Source organism: Tyto alba, unplaced genomic scaffold, assembly GCF_018691265.1.
Source record: "Tyto alba isolate M040663 unplaced genomic scaffold, T.alba_DEE_v4.0 Super-Scaffold_42, whole genome shotgun sequence".
Lineage (NCBI taxonomy): Eukaryota > Metazoa > Chordata > Aves > Strigiformes > Tytonidae > Tyto > Tyto alba.
Genome location: NW_024881318.1, coordinates 23630617 through 23650031, shown reverse-complemented (window position 1 = coordinate 23650031; position 19415 = coordinate 23630617). Strand labels below are relative to the sequence as shown.

At 37.1% G+C, this 19415-nt stretch overlaps 1 protein-coding gene across 9 annotated transcripts in view; it reads right to left on the bottom strand.

The window, feature by feature from the left end:
* The window catches only part of GPBP1 (GC-rich promoter binding protein 1), a 38501-nt gene that overhangs the window by 8834 nt on the left and 10252 nt on the right, over positions 1-19415 (bottom strand). For 6 of the 9 annotated variants that reach the window (XM_042804433.1, XM_042804438.1, XM_042804439.1 and 3 more), the window contains 7 exons: positions 11113-11232; positions 6246-6394; positions 5534-5757; positions 4846-4912; positions 2257-2441; positions 698-838; positions 68-232 (listed from right to left, as the gene is read on the bottom strand). In XM_042804433.1, the coding sequence (XP_042660367.1) occupies positions 68-232; positions 698-838; positions 2257-2441; positions 4846-4912; positions 5534-5757; positions 6246-6394; positions 11113-11165 (984 nt within the window). In that variant the 5' untranslated portion in view covers positions 11166-11232. The remainder of the gene's footprint in view (positions 1-67; positions 233-697; positions 839-2256; positions 2442-4845; positions 4913-5533; positions 5758-6245; positions 6395-11112; positions 11233-19415) is intronic. The other 3 variants (XM_042804436.1, XM_042804437.1, XM_033009134.2) reach the window with 1 other exon arrangement.

Here is a 19415-nt window from a genome sequence, read left to right as displayed (position 1 = left end):
AAAAGTAGTTTATGGTCCATCTGAAAACTACTACTGCTGGATCTACAATATGTATGAGCAAAACTACCTTCTCTTGTCCAGCATGAGTCTTGTCTTCATGTTCCTCTTCCACTCTATCTTGTTTCAATGCTTTCAAAAATTCACTCTTCTTATCAGTCCGCATTCTTGTCAATTTTGTCAAACGAGGCTGACCAACTTTGTCAACAGGGGAAGAAGAATTTGACCGATTACACTAATGTAGGGAATCAAAAAAATAAAAAATATTAGAACTTTATTCATTTAGAAAACTGAATGAAAGACAAAAAGACTCCTTGGCACCTTAATTTCATGTTTCACATGTTTACACAGTCAAAAGTAGAGGGAAGACATTTGTATTTCAGTATAGATACTTCTTACATATAAATTTAGAAATTCAGGTTTATGGAGCACTGCTAGCTAACAGTGTACCTTCTGAAGTGCATCATACCATTAGCAGTTTTGAACTTCAAACCTATGAGGTTATACTTCCTAACACACCACCTATCAAACCTACAAAGCAAACTGCAGTACTTGAAAGCCAGTGATATACCTTCCCTATTTCTCACACATTAATTTCAAAAAAAAACCCAATACAATTCTGCATAGAGCTTACTGATCCCCTTATCTAACCAAATGAAACATTTAATAGATTTGATAAAAACTATAGACATTGCTTTACCTCTTTCACTGAATTCTGTGATACAGTAAATGCCCTGGCAGTTGATTTGAAAGGACTGAAATTGCCAACACCATATGCAGATTCATGAGGAAATGGATTTCCAAGTTTATTTTCTTTTGCTTGGCTTTTCCACTGTGGAGGCTAAACAGAAATTTAAACAGAAATTTAAAGAGTCATTAACTACAACAGGATTATTTTCAGGAATCTTTAGAAAAAAAATTATTAAGCAAAAGCAAATCATAACTACATTCATAATTTATTGCAAACACCTGTTATCTTGTGGAAAAGAGACTGCTTATGAGCAATTCATCTGCTCACAAATACTGTTTACAACTTTTGTATAAAACAAAATTTCAAAACAATTAAGACCCTCATATTTGAGGTATTAAGAATCAAAATATGAGTTTTAAAGAGCTGAATATTTTTTTTAATGTAGAATGTTAGAGAGTTAATAACTACTCCATCATATGCTCTCAGAAGCACAGAAGAATTTCTGAAACAAAAAATTATGAGATGAACATGGGAAGTTTCATTTGGAAAGGGACCAGAGTGACATTAATAGGTTGCAAAATCATCTCTATCAATAATTGGGATAAATTCCTAAGGTATTTTTATGCCAGCTATCTCTCTCCACTAGGTATCTATTTTTCTGTCCAAATCATATATACAAAAGGCATCGCTATTCTGTAAGTTAAAACATCCTTCTTACTCTCACTTGGACAGTTTTTGCACTTCTCAAAGTTAAGTAAGAAACAAAGAGTGATCCAATTACCATACAGTTTAGAAAGAAAAATGAGAAGAAATTGTTTCCATTCACTTTTTGGGTGTGTAGCACTTAGCAAGAGTTGAAAGCATAATACTCTATTGCCATGGTTTAGGCTCAGTCATCAACTAAGCACCACACAGCCACTTGCTTGCTCCTCCCCACTTTCCAGCAGGATGGAGAGGAGAATCAGGAAAAAAAATTAAAATTTGTGGGTTAAGATAAGAATACTTTAATAATTGAAATAAAATATATTAACAACAATAAAATATAATAATTGTAACTAAAAGGGGTGTAACAAAGAGAGAGAAATAAAACTGAAGGAAAAAAACCCCACACAAGTTATGCACAACACAACTGCTCACCACCCGCTGACCAATACCCAGACAGTCCCCGAGCAGGAATCACCTTTCCACCTAACTCCCTGCAGTTTATATACTAAGCATGACGTTCTATGGTATGGAATATCCCTTTGGCTAGTTCGGGTCAGCTGTTCTGGCCGTGCTTCCTCCCAGCTTCTTGTGTACCTCCTTGCTGGCAGAGCAGGGAAACTGAAACATCCTTAACTTAGGGTAAGCACTACTTAGCAACAACTTAAAATATCAGTGTGTTACCAACATGTTTCTTACACTAAATCCAAAACACACTGTACTGGCTACCAAAAGAAAATTAACTCTATCCCAGACAAAACCAGGACATCTACATACAGTACCCTCAGAAGTGAAATAAGCACATTGAGAATTACAACATAATTTTTTTATTTATGTTGTTCATGCCATCAGTATCCGAGACTTACCTTTGCAGGTGGAGTGACAGGTTTAGGGACTAATCCTTTATAAACACTTGTGCCAGTTCCATTCCTAACTGGCTGTGAATGAAGACTTCCCACTACTGGGAATCCAGATATCTGTAGTTCTTTTGTACTGCCCTTTTTAATGACCAGCATTCTTGGAGATCTAGATTGAGGATTCAAAGGGTACTCTGGAAAAAAAAGTAGTGTGTATATATATGCATGCATGTGTATACAATCCTAAATTTCTAGTTCATAAGGTACTGGATAGACACATGGTCCAGAGCAAACAGGCATAAATCAGGAACTTAGTCCAGGATTTGTTCTACATATAACACACTGTACAAACCTGAAGAAACATAGGTTCTATACCATTTTCAACCACCACCATTTGTAAAATATTTTGCTTGGCAATGCAGGAATTTTACTTTTGGAAAGTAAAGATAGTCTTCAAAGAAGGCAGCTACACAAATCTTTGCAAATTTAAAATCCAGATACTATTGGTTGTTGACAGTTACCTAATCTTCAAAAGAGATTATGTTTTTCATACTTCCCTTTAAAGTTACTAAAAGAATAATTACTTATATATTTATTAACAGCTCAGTTTAGAGCAAAATGCTCCACACTGAGGCTCTACAAACATGAGACAAGAGATGTGCACTGCTCTAAACCACAGCAATGACAAGTTTCTGTACCTCCATGCCTCTGATGGGCATAACAGAACATCTGAAGCTTACAACATTTCCACATTTAAAAGAGTACTAATTAAGAGACATACAGTCAGTTGTCATAATAAGTAACTGACATTGAATAGTTTTAAAGAACACCTATTAAAAACAGTTTTAAAGTTTTCAAAAAGTGAAAAAAAAACCACTTTGATTTTTTTTTGCAGGTGTTCCAATGGTGCATTAACAGCCTTTTCCATTATTATCTCCTCTCCCTGCAAGCACTACTTCTACTTCACAGAGTCACAATATCCAACATTTACAAAAATAAAAAAACTATCTAAAAAGTGTGACTTCAGCCTTGTTTAGCAGGTAGCTGTCACAAAACATGCATAGTAACCGTATAGTCGGCCCATTAAATTTTATGAAAAGACTTTTCAGAACACTCACATGCTCCCATCACATAGATTTCATTTTACCTTGTGTATAACAGAAGTATACATTTTTAACAGGTATTAGAAGGGGATGGTAACATTCCTACTGTCCTGAATATTGTTTCCCTTAAAAGGCAATAACAACAGCCTTAATTCCAGTTTTACAATTACAAACTAAGGTTTGCAACAACAGAGCTGTAATAAAGTAAGATACCAAGCTGTAAGCTGTAACAAGCCACTGCACTGTGGCTTACAGGTCTGACTAGATGATCTTTAAAGGTCCCTTCCAAACCAAACCATTCTATGATTTTATGTAGCTAACAGAACTGTTTCTTCCTTTGCTTGTGAAAAGTGGTATCTAAAAGCCTGAAAAGCTTGTCCTCCTTCAGATCAAATTGAGGCACATCATGTAGCAACCATAGCCAGAGTGCTGCAAAAGTTGCAAACCACTCAAATTGCTATGTAAATTTTCCCATCTTCACTAGGAAATAATTTAGTTATTGTTGCTCTTTTACTGAAAGATGACTGTATTTCCTGACTTTCACATGAAAGCTGCTAAACACACAAAACCTGAAAGTTTAGGCTCCTGCAAAAGTCCTTAGCAATCATGTATTTATATTGAGAGCTTGGCCTACATCTAGTGCTACCTCATAGTGCAGAACTTTGTAGGGAAGTATGAGAAAAAGAATCAGCAAATTAAAGTACCATTTAAAATGATACAAGTTTCAGATCACAGTATTAGCAACAGTTTCAGTAGCAGCTTTTATGTTTAAAGTTATTTCTTCATAAAGAGAAATGTTCTTATTTTGAGTAAGTTTATTACTTTAAAACCTGTACAGTCTAAAGCTTCCACCTTCTTGAACAATTGACTACATAAAGCCCATAGAATCATAAAGCAGCAGCCAAATTTAATCAGGTAGAGACAAGAAAACAATCCCAGACCACAATTCAGTTCAAGGGCCACTCTCAGGATTGAACTTGTTGATTGTGTAAACAAAACCAACAGCTTAAAACACTTGCTTCCAGGAAGAGGCCTTGAACCTCTGCAAGATACTCTGTTCTTCACAGCCCTCCCAGGTTTCTCTTCAAACAGCTCTAATCAGTCAGAAGCATTCTTTTACAAACTCTACAGCTAGCAATCACATCACTACTTTAGGTGACCCACTTTCAATGCATTTCCTCTTGAAAATAAAAATTAAGATAAATTCTTGACATATTTATAAAAAAGATGTATACTTGTTCTGGGAAAGAATCCTAGTTTGTAGATGTAGGTGGCTACATCTACAGACCAACAGATTTATATCCAAATAGAAGTGTTACCTCTCTAACAAAAAAGAGACTTACATTGTAATATTGAAGTTTCCCCAATTTCAATCTATACTTTTATAGTTTATATCTATACTTTATAATTAAAAAAAAAAAAATCCTATGTTTCAAATAAAACCACTTCAGATCTCCACTACATTTTTAAGTTGAAAAACATCAAAAATACTCACCCCACACACCTGCAGCTAAAGATTTATTCTGGTTCAGTTCCCTCTCATATTTGGGGTTCAAGGATGGCTGAAATAAATTTTTATCATTATTAAAAACATAAAAGTCCTCAATTCTGGGACCAATGAAATAAAGAATCGCAATAATATTGGCAGTGTGACCTCTGTTGTCAAAGATTTTTAAATGGAGACAGACTAGACACTGTGACCCAAATAGGTCAATGCTCACTTGTTTCTCTTCTCCAAGAAAGCATCTCATGCAGCAGTCAATACCACTACATGAACTGTCTACAGAAAACAGAAGGAAGCTCACCCTTCCTCTTACATCCTACAATTCTAAATTGAAGTATGGGATCTCAAAGGGCTATTGGCAGAAAGATCACTTTGTTAGTACTTCAGACGTCCAGTAAGGCAACTGTGCAGAAATTAATACATACACATACCACAGTAAACTGGAACCCAGTTTCACCTAAAACACTTAAGTGACAATAATAAACATATAATGTTAAAACCTGGATATAAAAGGAGAAACAAGTTAGAAGACAAATTACTAACACTCTTACCTATGGGAAGGGTGATCCCTTACATGATAATGTGAAACTAGTAAAATCTCATGAAGTAGCTTGCAATGGACAAAATGACACTTTTAGAAACAATGAAATCTTGTTTATTATAATTACAATTAACTTACAAAATCCTCTGCCTCAAACTGTTTGGGTGTTACTTTGTCTTCCTTTTTCCCAGTTTCATTATCAGATGCATTGTTTTCATGCAGTCCTTGGCCTTTTCCACTGTGGAAAGTGCTGGTACGGGCACGGGAACCTCCACCATGGTATTCTCCACGATGGTTTATATTTTCTGTACCATTTCTGCCTTGTGAACGCCAACCATTCTTCTCTTTTCTCCCAAAATGCCCTTAGATTTTTCAATTTTAAAGAAATGTAAATACAAACACTTTTAAAAGAATGTTCTACTTTTGCAAAATCGTTAGTTAAGTCAGCAGCTCTGTACTCCGGCAGGTGATAGTATAGCATAGTGAAAGTCTTCATTCACGTAAGCAGCAGGGAAGAATCTTACAAAACAGTGCCAGAGGAAGAGGATAGTAGTCCAAAGTTCAGACAAGACAACCTTGTTTTCTCGTTTCTCACTTACACATTGTTGGCTAGAATATTAACTTAATACTCTTATTCTTAAGAGAGACATACACATGGAATCATACTACTTTAACCAACCCTTAGTCATCACATTCCCTCCCACAAGATCTGTCTTTCCAATACCTCTATTTTATTACAGAATAAGAATCTATCATAAGAGAGCTATTATCATGAGACATTCTTTCTAGCTAGTGCTACAAAGCAATGATATAAACATATCCAAAATGTTCCACGAAAGCTAAATTATACCTCCATTAGGCCGTCCAATGTTAGGATCAAAGCCATCTGAAGAGTTGTGTCTTCTACGATTTGCTTCATAACGATTCTCTGTCCACGAAAAATTTTCAGAATGTTTCTCAAAGTTCAGTGATGACTGTAAAGGAGCACAAGTGGTAGACCTGAGATATCCAATTAATAACAAAACTGAATTATCACAACTGCAACATGCACATTACTCATGGTATATACAATTAATTTTTTAAAGGACTTTGAATGACAGACAATGTAGCAGTCCTCAACTATGCATATGTTCAGAGCTATGTCACCATTTCCCATGCCAGCAAAGTGGAAGATGTATCTTCTGCTCCAGGACACAAACAGCACTGAGGACCATGCTCATGACACAAGGTAAAAAAACTCAACTGTCTATTTCATGTTGACAGCAGAACAGAGCACAAGTGACATGTGTTGCAGCAGAGGAAAAACTTAAAAAAGGTAAGAAATGGCAGAGAATTGCAATTTGGAAAGCAGAAATGAAGTCTGGGATTTTAATTTGTGTTGTCAGAGACTATGTATGTGTATGCCATAGAAAGCAAGGAGTCAATTCCACCAGAGCCACCTATGCTCAAAAAAGGGTCAATTTATTAGTCTTGTCATTGTAACTTATATTTGACTTAATAAGTCAAATGCAACGAGTTATGAAATACAAACCTAGAGTAAAAAGCATACACATTAACAAATATACTTCAAATTATCAGCTTATATTATAAGTAGGCACTGTAGAAATTTTAAAGACATAAATCTTTAATATATCAGTAAGAAGTACTTTAAAAACTAAAACCTTGTATTGAGAATAGCAATTAGAAAACAAAATACATCCAGACTAGAACTCATACCTAAGGGGATTAAACCAAAAAGATCATGCCTTCCCTATTACTTCTATCTGTCCTTACTATTTTAACACTGTAACATTCATTTTGCTGTTACATCTTGAAAATTAAAGAATTAATTTTCATTCTGCAAAAGTAGCCCTTAGCCTCACTGTTGTTCACACCACACATCTCCCAGTGAATGACAAAGGGCTGCATTACCCAGCACCTCCCTGCCACACAGCCAGCCTTTGATGTAGATGAAGCAAAGCCCCCCCATCCCTCCCACTCCCAGCAAGCTTACTGTGCACATATATATCCACATATATTGCACAGGTACAGGTCACCCAACATGTCCCAGGTCTGAAAGAGCTGCAAGTGCATAAATGCACAGCTGTGTGGAAATACACTGTGTCAGCAAACAAAGCTTAATGATTCTAGCAAGTATCAATTTTATTGCACCCAAAGTATCAACTTCGCTGCCTGAATGAAGCTCATTCCCTCTCCAGAATGAGTAACATTCAGGGAAAAAAAAAAAAGTATAGCTATAATGGTGTATGTCTGAAAATGAAAGCCCCAAGTTTATTTCAACAGTTATTACCCACATCTAGTTGAGCTCTATTAATATTTAAAATAATTCACTCATCAACATGGGGGGGGTGGGCGGGGATTGTGGAAGGAAACCTCAGTAATAGGTTTAACTACTTTGGTAAATGTTGAAGAAAATAATTCCCTCCTCACCTCCCCTGCTCCCGCAAGAGACAATCACACCAAAAAAAAACCTATTCCTAAGTTCTACTGACAGTGCCACAGTAGAGCACAAGGTGCTGTTCTAAATTCATTGCTTAAAATTCAAACTCTTACTTTCAATGGATATGTTTAAAATACAAAGCATATATTTCCAAAAATGAAAGAAGAGTGCCCTCTCAATTTGAGACCTGGGAAGTGAGTTACTTTACTGGAAAACTTGTGGAGAGAAAAAACAGAAAACCACCAGAAACTTTTAAAAGATCAAAGTAGTTCCAAAATTATCATAATGAATGTCAATATTTAAGTAAAAAATAAACCCTTGCAAACAAATTTTGAATCAGCTGCCAAAAATTTCAGAAACCTCCAGATCTGTTGATCATAGATGAAATTTTTGAAGATAGAAGGTCATCGTATGTAAATGATCACATGAAGCTAATATTGACTTTGGAATTTAACTTTTTTTTTTTGTATGAACTTCGAAGAAGATTTTCACAAAGTATTACAGACAGGATTTTATATATAGTGTTGGAATTGTAGATGATGTAATGAATCTAAAGTCTCTAAATTGTGTGCAAAGATCATGCAGTTTGCATTTTCCCCACATGATGGAGGTATCAGTCTATCAAGCCTCTTCTGGCAAAGATGACAGCAAACTTTGTAATCACCAGGAAATCTATTGGTGATTTCTGGAAGTTGAGAAATATCTGACTAGGTTCGGCCAGCCAAGAAAGAAAGAAACAGATTTTTGAAGTACGAGAAGTAGTTTTATTGCTTAATACGGAGTAAAAGTAAGCTTGCAAAAGCAAGAGTTTACCAGTCTGTCTGCAATCTCCCCACATAGGTTTTATAGCAATCCCTTCTGAAAAGTTTGATCTGTATTCCCAAAATGGCCTCACTATTCACACCACCTTCCCACTTCCACTTACCCAACTGCAATACTGCACTGACGCAAATATAGTAGTTCCAGACCTGAACAAGAACTACTGAGCAATGGATACCCAGGTATTGAGGTGGACTTTGCTATATAAGCAACAGGGATGATACAAAAACTTACCCTTAAAAGGAAATTATCAACAATAGGTGAGATGCATTTCAGTCAAACTGTAATCTGTATCAGTCACATTAAGAAAACTCATTCACAGTCCCATCTTCCCAGCATCAGGTTTTTCTAATGCTCTCTACCTACACAAAGAAAATCCTTGGCTACCAAGGATCAAGGAGGGAAACCAAGCTTCTAAAGATTGAATCCCTACAAGCACCTCTTCAGGGAAATAAAACCAAGCAGAATTCAGTTTCACCTTTTCAAGTCTAAATGTTATTGATACCATAGCCTTACCCCAGCTCCATTCTCCATAAAACATGAGATACCTTGCCTTCCTCACCCCATCCTTCCTCTTCATCTCCATCCCTCCTATTTGTTCTTCTCTTCAGCTGCTTTGTTGATAGATGGGAAGCAGAAATGAAAACCTATTCTAGAAAATGGAGGGAACAGGGAGCCAGAACATTTAAGACCTCTCTTGCAGAGGAATGACAGGACAAACCTTATTCTGTAAACTAAGAATTGCTCCACTTTAGGTATGACCAAAAAGACTTTGCAAGTGTTTAATATCCAAATGTGCTGTATATCACAGAACACTGATCATTGAATTATTTCTTTCTTCCTCCCTCAAACAACGCATTTCAAACAGTAAAGCACAAAGCCTATAATGGAGAAAGCATGCAACTACAGAGTTTTTGGAAGAGATGAAAGAAAGACTATCTAAACTCCTTGAGGCAAAGAAATACAGAACGGAACAGGATCCACAACATATGCTTGCAGTGAAGTATCCCACAATTCAGCAAGTGAGGTCACAAATACAACTCACACCTCAGATACATTCAAGTGGTACTGGAGTAGTTCTGAAAGTTACTTTTATCCTGTTATGTTGACACTTTAAGCATGCAGGTAAAGCTCTTCCAGTAGATGCTTGAAATATGTGGTGAAGATTGTTTTCTAATTGTGATACCATATTAAACTAAGCACTGATTACTTTTTCAATTGAAAATCTATTCAATTGGAAAAAGCAGATCAAAACTGTTGAATATATCAGAAATCAAGTAGAATGAAAACAAACAGATCACAGGATCCATCCTGGAACAAATAGGCCTGATGTTCCCAGAACAGCAACTGAGCTGTGCTGATAGACTAGCTAGCTATATCAGTGTAGAAGAAAGACAAATAGAGCAATATGAATAAGGACATTCAATGACCTTACAAAAAAAAAAAAAAAAAAATGCATGCGTGTTGGTGTGTGCATGTAGATACAGACAGATAGGTATCTAAGTAAAGCAATAGGAACACAACTAATACTTACAGCTTACTGTGCATTTAACAATACCACAAACCTATTTCCATAATTTTATTATGGCTAAATGTTTTACATGGACATGAAAGACAGCAGGAAACTTACATAAACACGTTAAAGTAAGACAACGCCATTCTCATAGCTGTAGATACAGATATTGCACTGAAAAGATTATAATGAAGAAGACAGGTCTACAAATAGGGAAATATATGACAGGAGTTTAAATATCCAGTGCTGCCTCTGCTTCTGCATTCACACAAATTAAGAAAAAGTAGAAAGATAGGCCAGAAAAAAATAAACATTCATGAGACAGACATACTCCTGACTTCCCGGAATATTTACAAATCCTAACAATTCAGAGATTTCTAGATTCTGTTTCCAAGCGAACTGCCCCATTGTATAAAGTAACAGTAGTCTAGATGAAACAGAGTGAAGATGCACATACATTTGAAAGCACCACACTCCAACATTAGGAACAAGCACCTTACCAGCAACTGAAAAGCCATTTCAGAAGTTCTGTTTCAAAAGTATTTTTTTAATCACTTGGATGATAGAATAACATGTCTGTAAAATTTATAGGGCACAGAGAAAAATCAGAACTAAAAACATCAAGCACATGCCTCTGTCATCTTGGTACTTCTAGCACAAAATACAATAATTCATTTTAAACCCCTGATGAAGGCAATCTTAATCCAACAACAGCTCTGATAATGCTTCTTTCCATTAACTCAGCTGCTGAAACAAAAAACTCTGCTGAAGGTATGAGCATAACAATCACAATACAACTACTTAAACCATGACAAGATGACTTGCTAGGTATCATCTGTAATCAGCCTATTCATAAAGAGATTTGCATTTTTACTATGATTAAGGTTATGGCATTTAGCCTTTTCTAATAATGAGAGTGCCTGTCCAAAAGAAGAAAGAACATACCTTTGTTGATGATGGTGGAGTAGGAAAATTAAGCCAGGCTGGAGCAAAGTCATGCTGCGCCATTTAGGTCCAGTCTCCCCGAATCAGTGAAACAAGGCTTCAGCACCTCATGGCAAGTCCCTGTAATTGGAAGAACAAGAAATAAGTACTTTTCAGATACTCATGCTACACAATTAGTATACTTCTGCTGTTTTGATAATTTCCCTTCTGTTTTCTGGTATTATTTTCTCATACAGATCTGGTTTAGAATCTAACTATCCTCATCTCATTTACAGCATCACATTTGTGTTTTTATTACCAAAGTATCACAGGAATCATGGATACGCAACTATAACATTCCCTGCTTTATTTCCACTTATAAATGGGATGAAGTATCTTGTGTAAGGTATGATCCAAAAAGCTGTGGCAAAATTAGCTTGTTGAAATACTTTCTGGTACCATCAAGAATGGATGTCAGGAGCTATTTCATTAGCTTCCTAGAGGCAGCTGATTTTTTTAATTAGTTCCTAAAAGTTATTCTCAGAGGCCATGTTAAGGTTCCTTATGAAAAAACTAGATGCTCAGGGCCACCACAAACACCGTATTATCTTTAGATTCAATGGAAACAGAGTCCACATGTCCAGAAACAGAACCAAAATCCAGTAAAATTCTCTGGTTTGAAAATGGGCAAGAGAAAGTAATGGCTTAAGATTAAAATCCAGTAGTACTTTTTCTACCCCATGCTCTCCCCACAGGTAGGAAAACATCTCTCAATAAGCATGAGAATACCAGATAATGTGAACTCTATTACCTGAAGCTGAACTATGTATAGCACAAAGGAAAGAAATATATGAAACACTGACTGAACTATAAGGGTATCTGACTCATGCTCTGCAGCTAGGCACTCCAAAATTGTCAATGATTCAAAAATATTTCAAGTATGATATACACACTATTAGAAAGTCAGCTAGTGAAAACATAATAAACACCCACATGCATTTCATAGGGAGACCCAAATAAACATGTATACCACATATCTGCACAACAGAGTGCAGATCCGTTAGTCAATGAGCACAGATGTAGTTCAGTTCAATCTGAAGCTGCTGTAACATAAGTATTAGTAAGAGTTGTGTAACGTTAACTTGATGACTGATAATTATTTTATTCTGGTCTGAACCAGGTTATTTCAGATATTCAGTAACAGATGAGAATGTTCCAGCCTCTAAAAGGAAGTCTTACAGATTTATAAGCATTAAACCGCACTTAGTTAACCTGTTGGTTCTTTTTTGTGCCGTGAGCTCATACGTAGGTTTTTAGGCACCTCTGATACCAAGAGTTAAACTGTAAAATAAGATGCACAAAATCTACTAACATTAAATAGAGACAAGTTTAAAGATATGTCTCACTGAAATAACTTGCTATAAATTACTCTAAGTCATCCAACACTCTCTTCTAAATTAACCTCAACAAAAATTCCAGAGAAATTTTCTAAAGAATCCAGTTAAGTCAGACTAGTAAAAAACAAATGAAGAAAGTTCTAGAGGCACAGAACCATCACAAAAATGGCTTCTAAGAGGAACCAAGTTCACTTTTACTGATGTCATGGTTTAACGCCAGCCAGCATCTAAGCACCACGCAGACGCTCACTCACTCTTCCTTATCTACCACAGTGGGATAGGGAAGAGAATCGGGGTAAAAAAGTAAAGTTTGTCGGTTGAGACGAGAACAGTTTAGTAACTAAAATATAGTAATAATAATAACAAAAAATAATATAATAGAAAGAAGATAAATAAAACTCAATAAAAGATAAGTGATGCACAATGCAACTGCTTACCACCTGCTAACCAATGCCCAAGCTGTGATCTGCCCCCCAGACAACTCCCCTCAGTTTATATACTTAGTTTTATGGTATGGAATATCCCTTTGGTCAGTTGAGGTCAGCTGTCCTGGCTGCGTCCCCTCCCAACTTCTTATGCACACCCAGCCTACTTGCTGGTGGGGTGTTATGAGAAGCAGAAAAGGCCTTGACTGTGTGAGCACTGATCAGAAGTAATTAAAATATTATCAGTATTATCAACACTGTTCTCACACTAAATCCAAAATACAACACTGTATCAGCTACTAGGAAGAAAATAAACTATCCCAGCCAAAACCAGAACAGCTGATTAATGATGTTCAGCAATGGTATAGAAACAGAAAAGGGTATATGTTTACAGATGAACCAATACAAGGGATGCTAAGTTAAGAAACGGCATATTAAATGTGAACAGACTGCAGCAAGAAAAATTTTTTTTTTCTCCTTCTCTCAGATACAGCTCTCATCTCCAAGCAGGAGAATCATGAAACCTTTAGAAAGGATCAAGACAGTTATCAATACTGGAAAATCAGCACAACAACAACATCTTCAGACCAAGGCACTGACAGATGAAAAACAAAATGAGACATTAGGTTTATACCAAATAAGAACATAAAAAAGGATCCACAAACTATTACCAAGTTATTGGTGAATCAGCTATTAGGTATGGGACAACAAAAGCACTAACAATGTGATTTCTTAATAAATTCATCTTACCACTATTAAAAAATGAGTCAAGCTTCCTAACACTGCTATTTATCCAACTGCCAAGAGTTTATTCTTAACTCACTAACATCCCTACCTTTTACCTTTTGCACATAAATCAAGGGCTCAGGCAAGATTTGGTGATCACCTAGTATCCGAAGACTGGAGAAGTATTTTTAACAGAGCTTTGTCCACAGCTCTACTGACACTGAGTGTATATTTTTTCCTGAAAAAACTATTCCAAAAGCAGATTCAAGTCTTCCTCATGTTCTCAGTCCTTCAACTAGAAGATCTTAAAAGGTTTTTGATAGTGCTGCTCTGTAGAAAAGGGATTGACTCATCTGACAAAGTGGTATAGTGAAGTGGTAAAGACAGAGAGTCCTGGGCCAAAACCACACCATACTCAGAGTGCAAAGTCAGCAACAGAGTATTTGTAAATTTCAATAAACCCGTAAGAGAAAAATTTTCAGGCCTGATCCTTCCAGCTAGTTTTGATAAAAGAACAGCAGTAACAAAAGCACAGGTTTACAGTTAAAGACTACCAAGAAAAGCAATTACTGATGAAACTGACCTCCACACCCAAGTCAAGAAAACACTTTCTTTCATCTGACTGTACATATTATTGGTCTGGCAATTATACACAGGAAAATCTAGTATCTTCATTATTAAACCTTACTAACTTCTAAAAGGCACAAACACCCTAACCATAACTAAACTGGGAAACAAACAGAGCAGATCAGGAAAGGACAAATATTAACACCTTTTTTTAAAACTGTTTTAGAGTACATAGGCTACCCGTCTTGAAGTTGCCAATTCCATGTTTTACCAGGCTTCATAACTACTCTTACAAATGCTAGCTTTCTGATGTCAACAAGTTTGTCCTAGAATGTGTTTTACTATAAAAACATTTTCATTACATGCATCATCTGTGTTCTGATGATCTGGCCAACATACAATGGCTCTAGGATACTCTTCCTTCTCAGGAAGATGTTTTTGGTAAATTGAAAACAGACCACAAAAGGGGAGAATAGGATGTCAGCAAGACCACTCTGCTGCCACAGGCAGGATTTACTATGCTTAAATCCTTCGTGACCAGCTTGGCTGCCAAATATCAGTTTGTTCCTTGCTTGCTTTCCAACTTAGGTTAGACCAACAACTCAGAGTAGCACGTTATCCTGCAACACATGCCATCACTAGAAAGCTTCCTTCTACCAAGTCTGGCCTGTCTTTTTTCCTGCTATTCATGTCCACTACCTAAGCTACCCTCAGCAGAGATGTTTCTGCATTCTGTGTCTTCCAAAGCACTTGCAACCTCTATTCAGATTCGTACTATTTACAAATTTAATAAGCATAAACTCTATTTCATGATTGAAGTTAATAAAAATACTGAAGAGACCTCTTTAGAAATTTACTTGATATATCCTTCCAGCTTAACATCAAACAAGAGCTGTCTACAAAGACTGAGAAGTCACTATGGCAAATATGTAACATCGATCAGCAGTTTACTTAAGAACACTTGTGCCCTTCAGAAACACAGGACTACTCTTAGATTTAAAAAAGTAAAGTTTTTCCATAGTATGAAAGTCAGTAGTATGCACCCATATAAGCATTTACAAGAAATGGCTTTAATTATACTGACAGACATAAAGAACCCATTTGTCTGTTAGCAAACCTTCTCTTATGTACACAAAGCAATGGATCAACCACTGTTCATTAACTCTGATAAAACATCTGTTGTATTATCAAAATTAACACAGCTACCAGAAATAAGCTTTATTGAGGTAAACACCACAAATCTGAACATGATTCCACTGCTTTCAGAAACTCTCTTGACAACAAGTAAGCCCAAAATTATTCACTGAATGTTTCAGCCACCTTCCCCTTGCAGCACAAACTCAAAATGTATCTGGCATTCTTTAACCAAAGTGTCACAAAAGCTGGCTCAGGTTGTCTATTACTGAAGCAGAGCTGCACAATAGGAAGAGATACTGAAATACTGCTATCCTCATGCTATTAACACTCAAACGCATTTAAATTTCTTTAATCAGACTGGTCAAAATATTCAGCCTCATCTCAGCAATCACCTCTGGTGTCTGATTCAAGTACTGCATAGTGACTTCAGAAAAGACAATCTTCCACAGCCCATAAATTTAAATAAAAGTTGTGTTTTGCTGTGTTGTAAGAGAGTAGAGTAGCTAAGAGGGAAAAAAAAAAATGTCCTAGATTTTACTTCTATCTGGGGGATCTGAACGAAGACTGTAAAGCATTTCGTTTCAGGTACTCAGGTTTCCAATATTCAATTATATAATATTTAATTCTATAGTACTGTGAAGTATGATCTTCAGTAAGGCAGTGAATGCCAAGAAATTATGAACCGCTGGTTCCAAATGATGTATAGTGAAGAGATTTGTTATAAATCTCATTCAGTCATCCACTTTGAGCCACAAAGCAGTTGAAAGGAGGACACTGCACCAAGTATGTTTAACCAACATCCAAATAAGGTGGGGCCAGGGTTTTTTATGGTTGAGTCAATAAGGTCCTTTTGTGACAGAAACTATTTTTCACTAGTTTTAAAGCAGCTGGAAACATTACTTATTAAACAAAACTTATTTGTGTAATCTGAAGAGTATTTGGGAAAATTTAATATATTGCCTCTGTTTTAGAAAAAGTAGTAAAATGCTGAGAAAAGGGAAGCAGAAAGCCATTGCATGAATCAGTCAAACTTTCTGTGAAAAGGCTAAGGAAAAACATCCTGAGTCCCAAAACTCGGGAAAAACAACCAAAGAAAGAACTAAAACAACTATTATTAGTTTATTCTTTTGCTTACCAAATTAAATTTTAAAAATTAATAATTAAACAGTATAGTAAATTTTCTCTGCACTACTACATTTTTCTTTTTTAAAATCACAGAAAAAGATATGAATAAACTCACACTTAGAATAACAGCAAGAGAATTTAAAATTGTACTTGGTGCAATAATGAACTATTTCAGCGACCAGGGACAAGTCTAAGGAAACTACTTGGCTTGCTTTGCCTCACAAAATGATGACCTAAGGTGTATTTAAACAGTGGTTAAAAACATCTGAAGGAGTACAATCCACCAAGAAACAAGACATCTTAATCAAAAACACAGTAAGAATCACAAGATACCAACCATAGTAGATATAGGCTGGACACACAGTCCTGAAGACCAGAGCAAGATTCTGGAACAACTGTTAAGACTTTAGAAAACATTTGAATCTGTCAATTGTTATTATGCTTCTAAGTCAGAAACTAATAATTGCAACCAAAGAGTTTAAGGTGTAGCACAATGCATGCACACAAAGATAACACTATAATAATTAATCCACTTTTTCCCACCCATCATGTTTTGAGCCCAGAGGGCAACTGAGCACCACACAGTAACTCACTCACTCCTTTGCCTTCAGCACTGGGAATCAAAAGACAAAGAAAAAGGCTCCGGAATCAAGGTAAGGACAGGGAGGGGTGGCTCACCCATTACAGTCACGGGAAAAAGACAGACTCATTAAGGCAAGAAAAAAATACAACATCACTTTAATTTGAACGCTAACAACAACACTTAACGGACAAGGTGAGACAGTGAGAAGCGCCATCACATTCAAAACCACCTCCGCCCACCCCTCCCTTCTCCCCGGGCCCAGCTCTACTCCCCATCTCTCTCCCTCCTCCCCCAGCAGCGCAGGGGCAGGGGATGGGGGTTACAGTCAGCTCACTGCTCCTTCCAGCTCGGGAGGTGGGATGAACACTGCCCATTCCTTCCCTGCTCCACGGGGCTCCCCTCTCACTGCAGACACTCCTCCATGAACTCTCCCCGGTGTGAGTCCTCCCCACGGGATGCAGCCATTCCCATGCTGCTCAGCGTGGGTCACCCCCATGTGTTGCAGTCCTCCCAGTGCCGAATCACAATGCTGGGGGCTCCTTCTCCCCTCAGAGTCCCAGCCTTCTTCAGGCTCAATCACCTGCTACACCATGGCCTCCTTCACAGACCACAGGTCAGCCTCTGCTCCACCACAGACCTTTGTGGATGTCAGTGGGGGCAGCCCTGCCATCTCTCCACAGGATACTGGGGTCTCTGCTCCAGTGCACCTCCCACCACGTCCTTCTCTCTCTTTGCACTGACCTCGGTGTTTGCATAGGTGTTCTGCTCTCAACTCCTCCTCACATGTCCGTTATCAGAGGCGCAGCCACTGTCACATGTCCGTTATCAGAGGCGCAGCCACTGTCACCGGTAGGCTTGGCCCTGGCCAGAGGCAAGTCTGACTTGGAGCTGGGGGAGATTTCAAGAAGCTTCTCACAGGGACACTGCTGTAGCCTCCTCCCCCGCTACCCAAAACCCTGCCACACAAACCTAGAACACCATCTTAGGTGGTAACCATACGAGAATACTGTTTCCCCAGCAAGGTTTTTTTCCCCTTTCTCCCCTGCTACTTTAAATCAATACAGTGTTTAGAACTCAAACCTTCTAAGCATAAAGACCACCTACTACAATCAAAGTATACATCAAACTATTTTTTCTTCTCCCTGCACTAACACAGATAGAATTCAATATGGTACAAAAGCTGAAAACACCCTATATTCATGAACTTTCAGATTACTTTAGCAAAGAGCTTCTTCAAGCTTCATCTTATATTACACCTTTCACCTTATCTGGAAACTTTAATTCACTATTACTGGGACAAAATGTGGAACAGCCAAAATGACTAACATTTAAGTTTTGTTTGCAAATCTTGTAAGCCAAAAACCTGCATGCAGTTAGCACATAAAACAGGGGCATGAAATACATAGATCAAGGAGATCCAGATAAACAAACTATCCAAAATAGTGTTATGGAATACATCTCAGGTTTAACAAGCACAATTCCTCACATTTTAATAAAATTTGATTAATTTCTTTCAGTAACAACATTTTTTTAAAAATTTCTTTTGCCCTCTCCATGTTCATCAAGGAGGAGGGAGGAGAGGGAAGCGTGCTTGCTCATTCTCATACCATTTGTCCTACATTAGGGATTCCTGACACCACAACTATGTCAATTACAGATTTCACTCTCCTTCACTCCTGAACGATTTCACCAAATAGGCAGACTGGCAATACGTGGCAGTAGGGTCTAACAATTAGTGAAGCATGAGAGCATTACAGGGTAAGCATAGCGCAGAACGCTAGCAAGCATCTGTTAGTCCAGCTTGTATCTCTGTGTAGCACATCAAAAATGGGAGTACAGTGCAGTCACATACCAGACTCATTACAGTCAGGGTAACTGCAGTGTCACTACAGACAGATGTATTTATTAACTCGTTCAGCTGCAGTACTAAATCAAGTAGTTGTGCTGCCAAAAGTTATGGAGCAAAAGGCTAATACAAAAAGATAGACATTTTTTTTTTCCCATGCCAGGCATCCATAAAATGCTGGAAACAATTAGACCTGACAAAGCTTTACAATAAAACAAAACAAAAAAGCAAACAAGTCTCCAGCTCAAATACAGAAAAACAAATGCTACTGAGGTCTGGAATAAACTGGTTACACAAAAAATAATTTAAGTGATCACTTCTGCTTCCTTATAAAGATGATCCTTTATCCAGATTTTCCTTTAGCTTCACTTCCATTCATCAAATCTTTACAGCATTAGGAACCCTCTCTTTATTTGTCTACTTACACAACACTAAAAAAAGCCATACAGCATCTCTGGAAGTGCATAATACTCTTCAGGAGTTGTAAAAGTGACTCCCATGAGAATTCATCTCAAGGG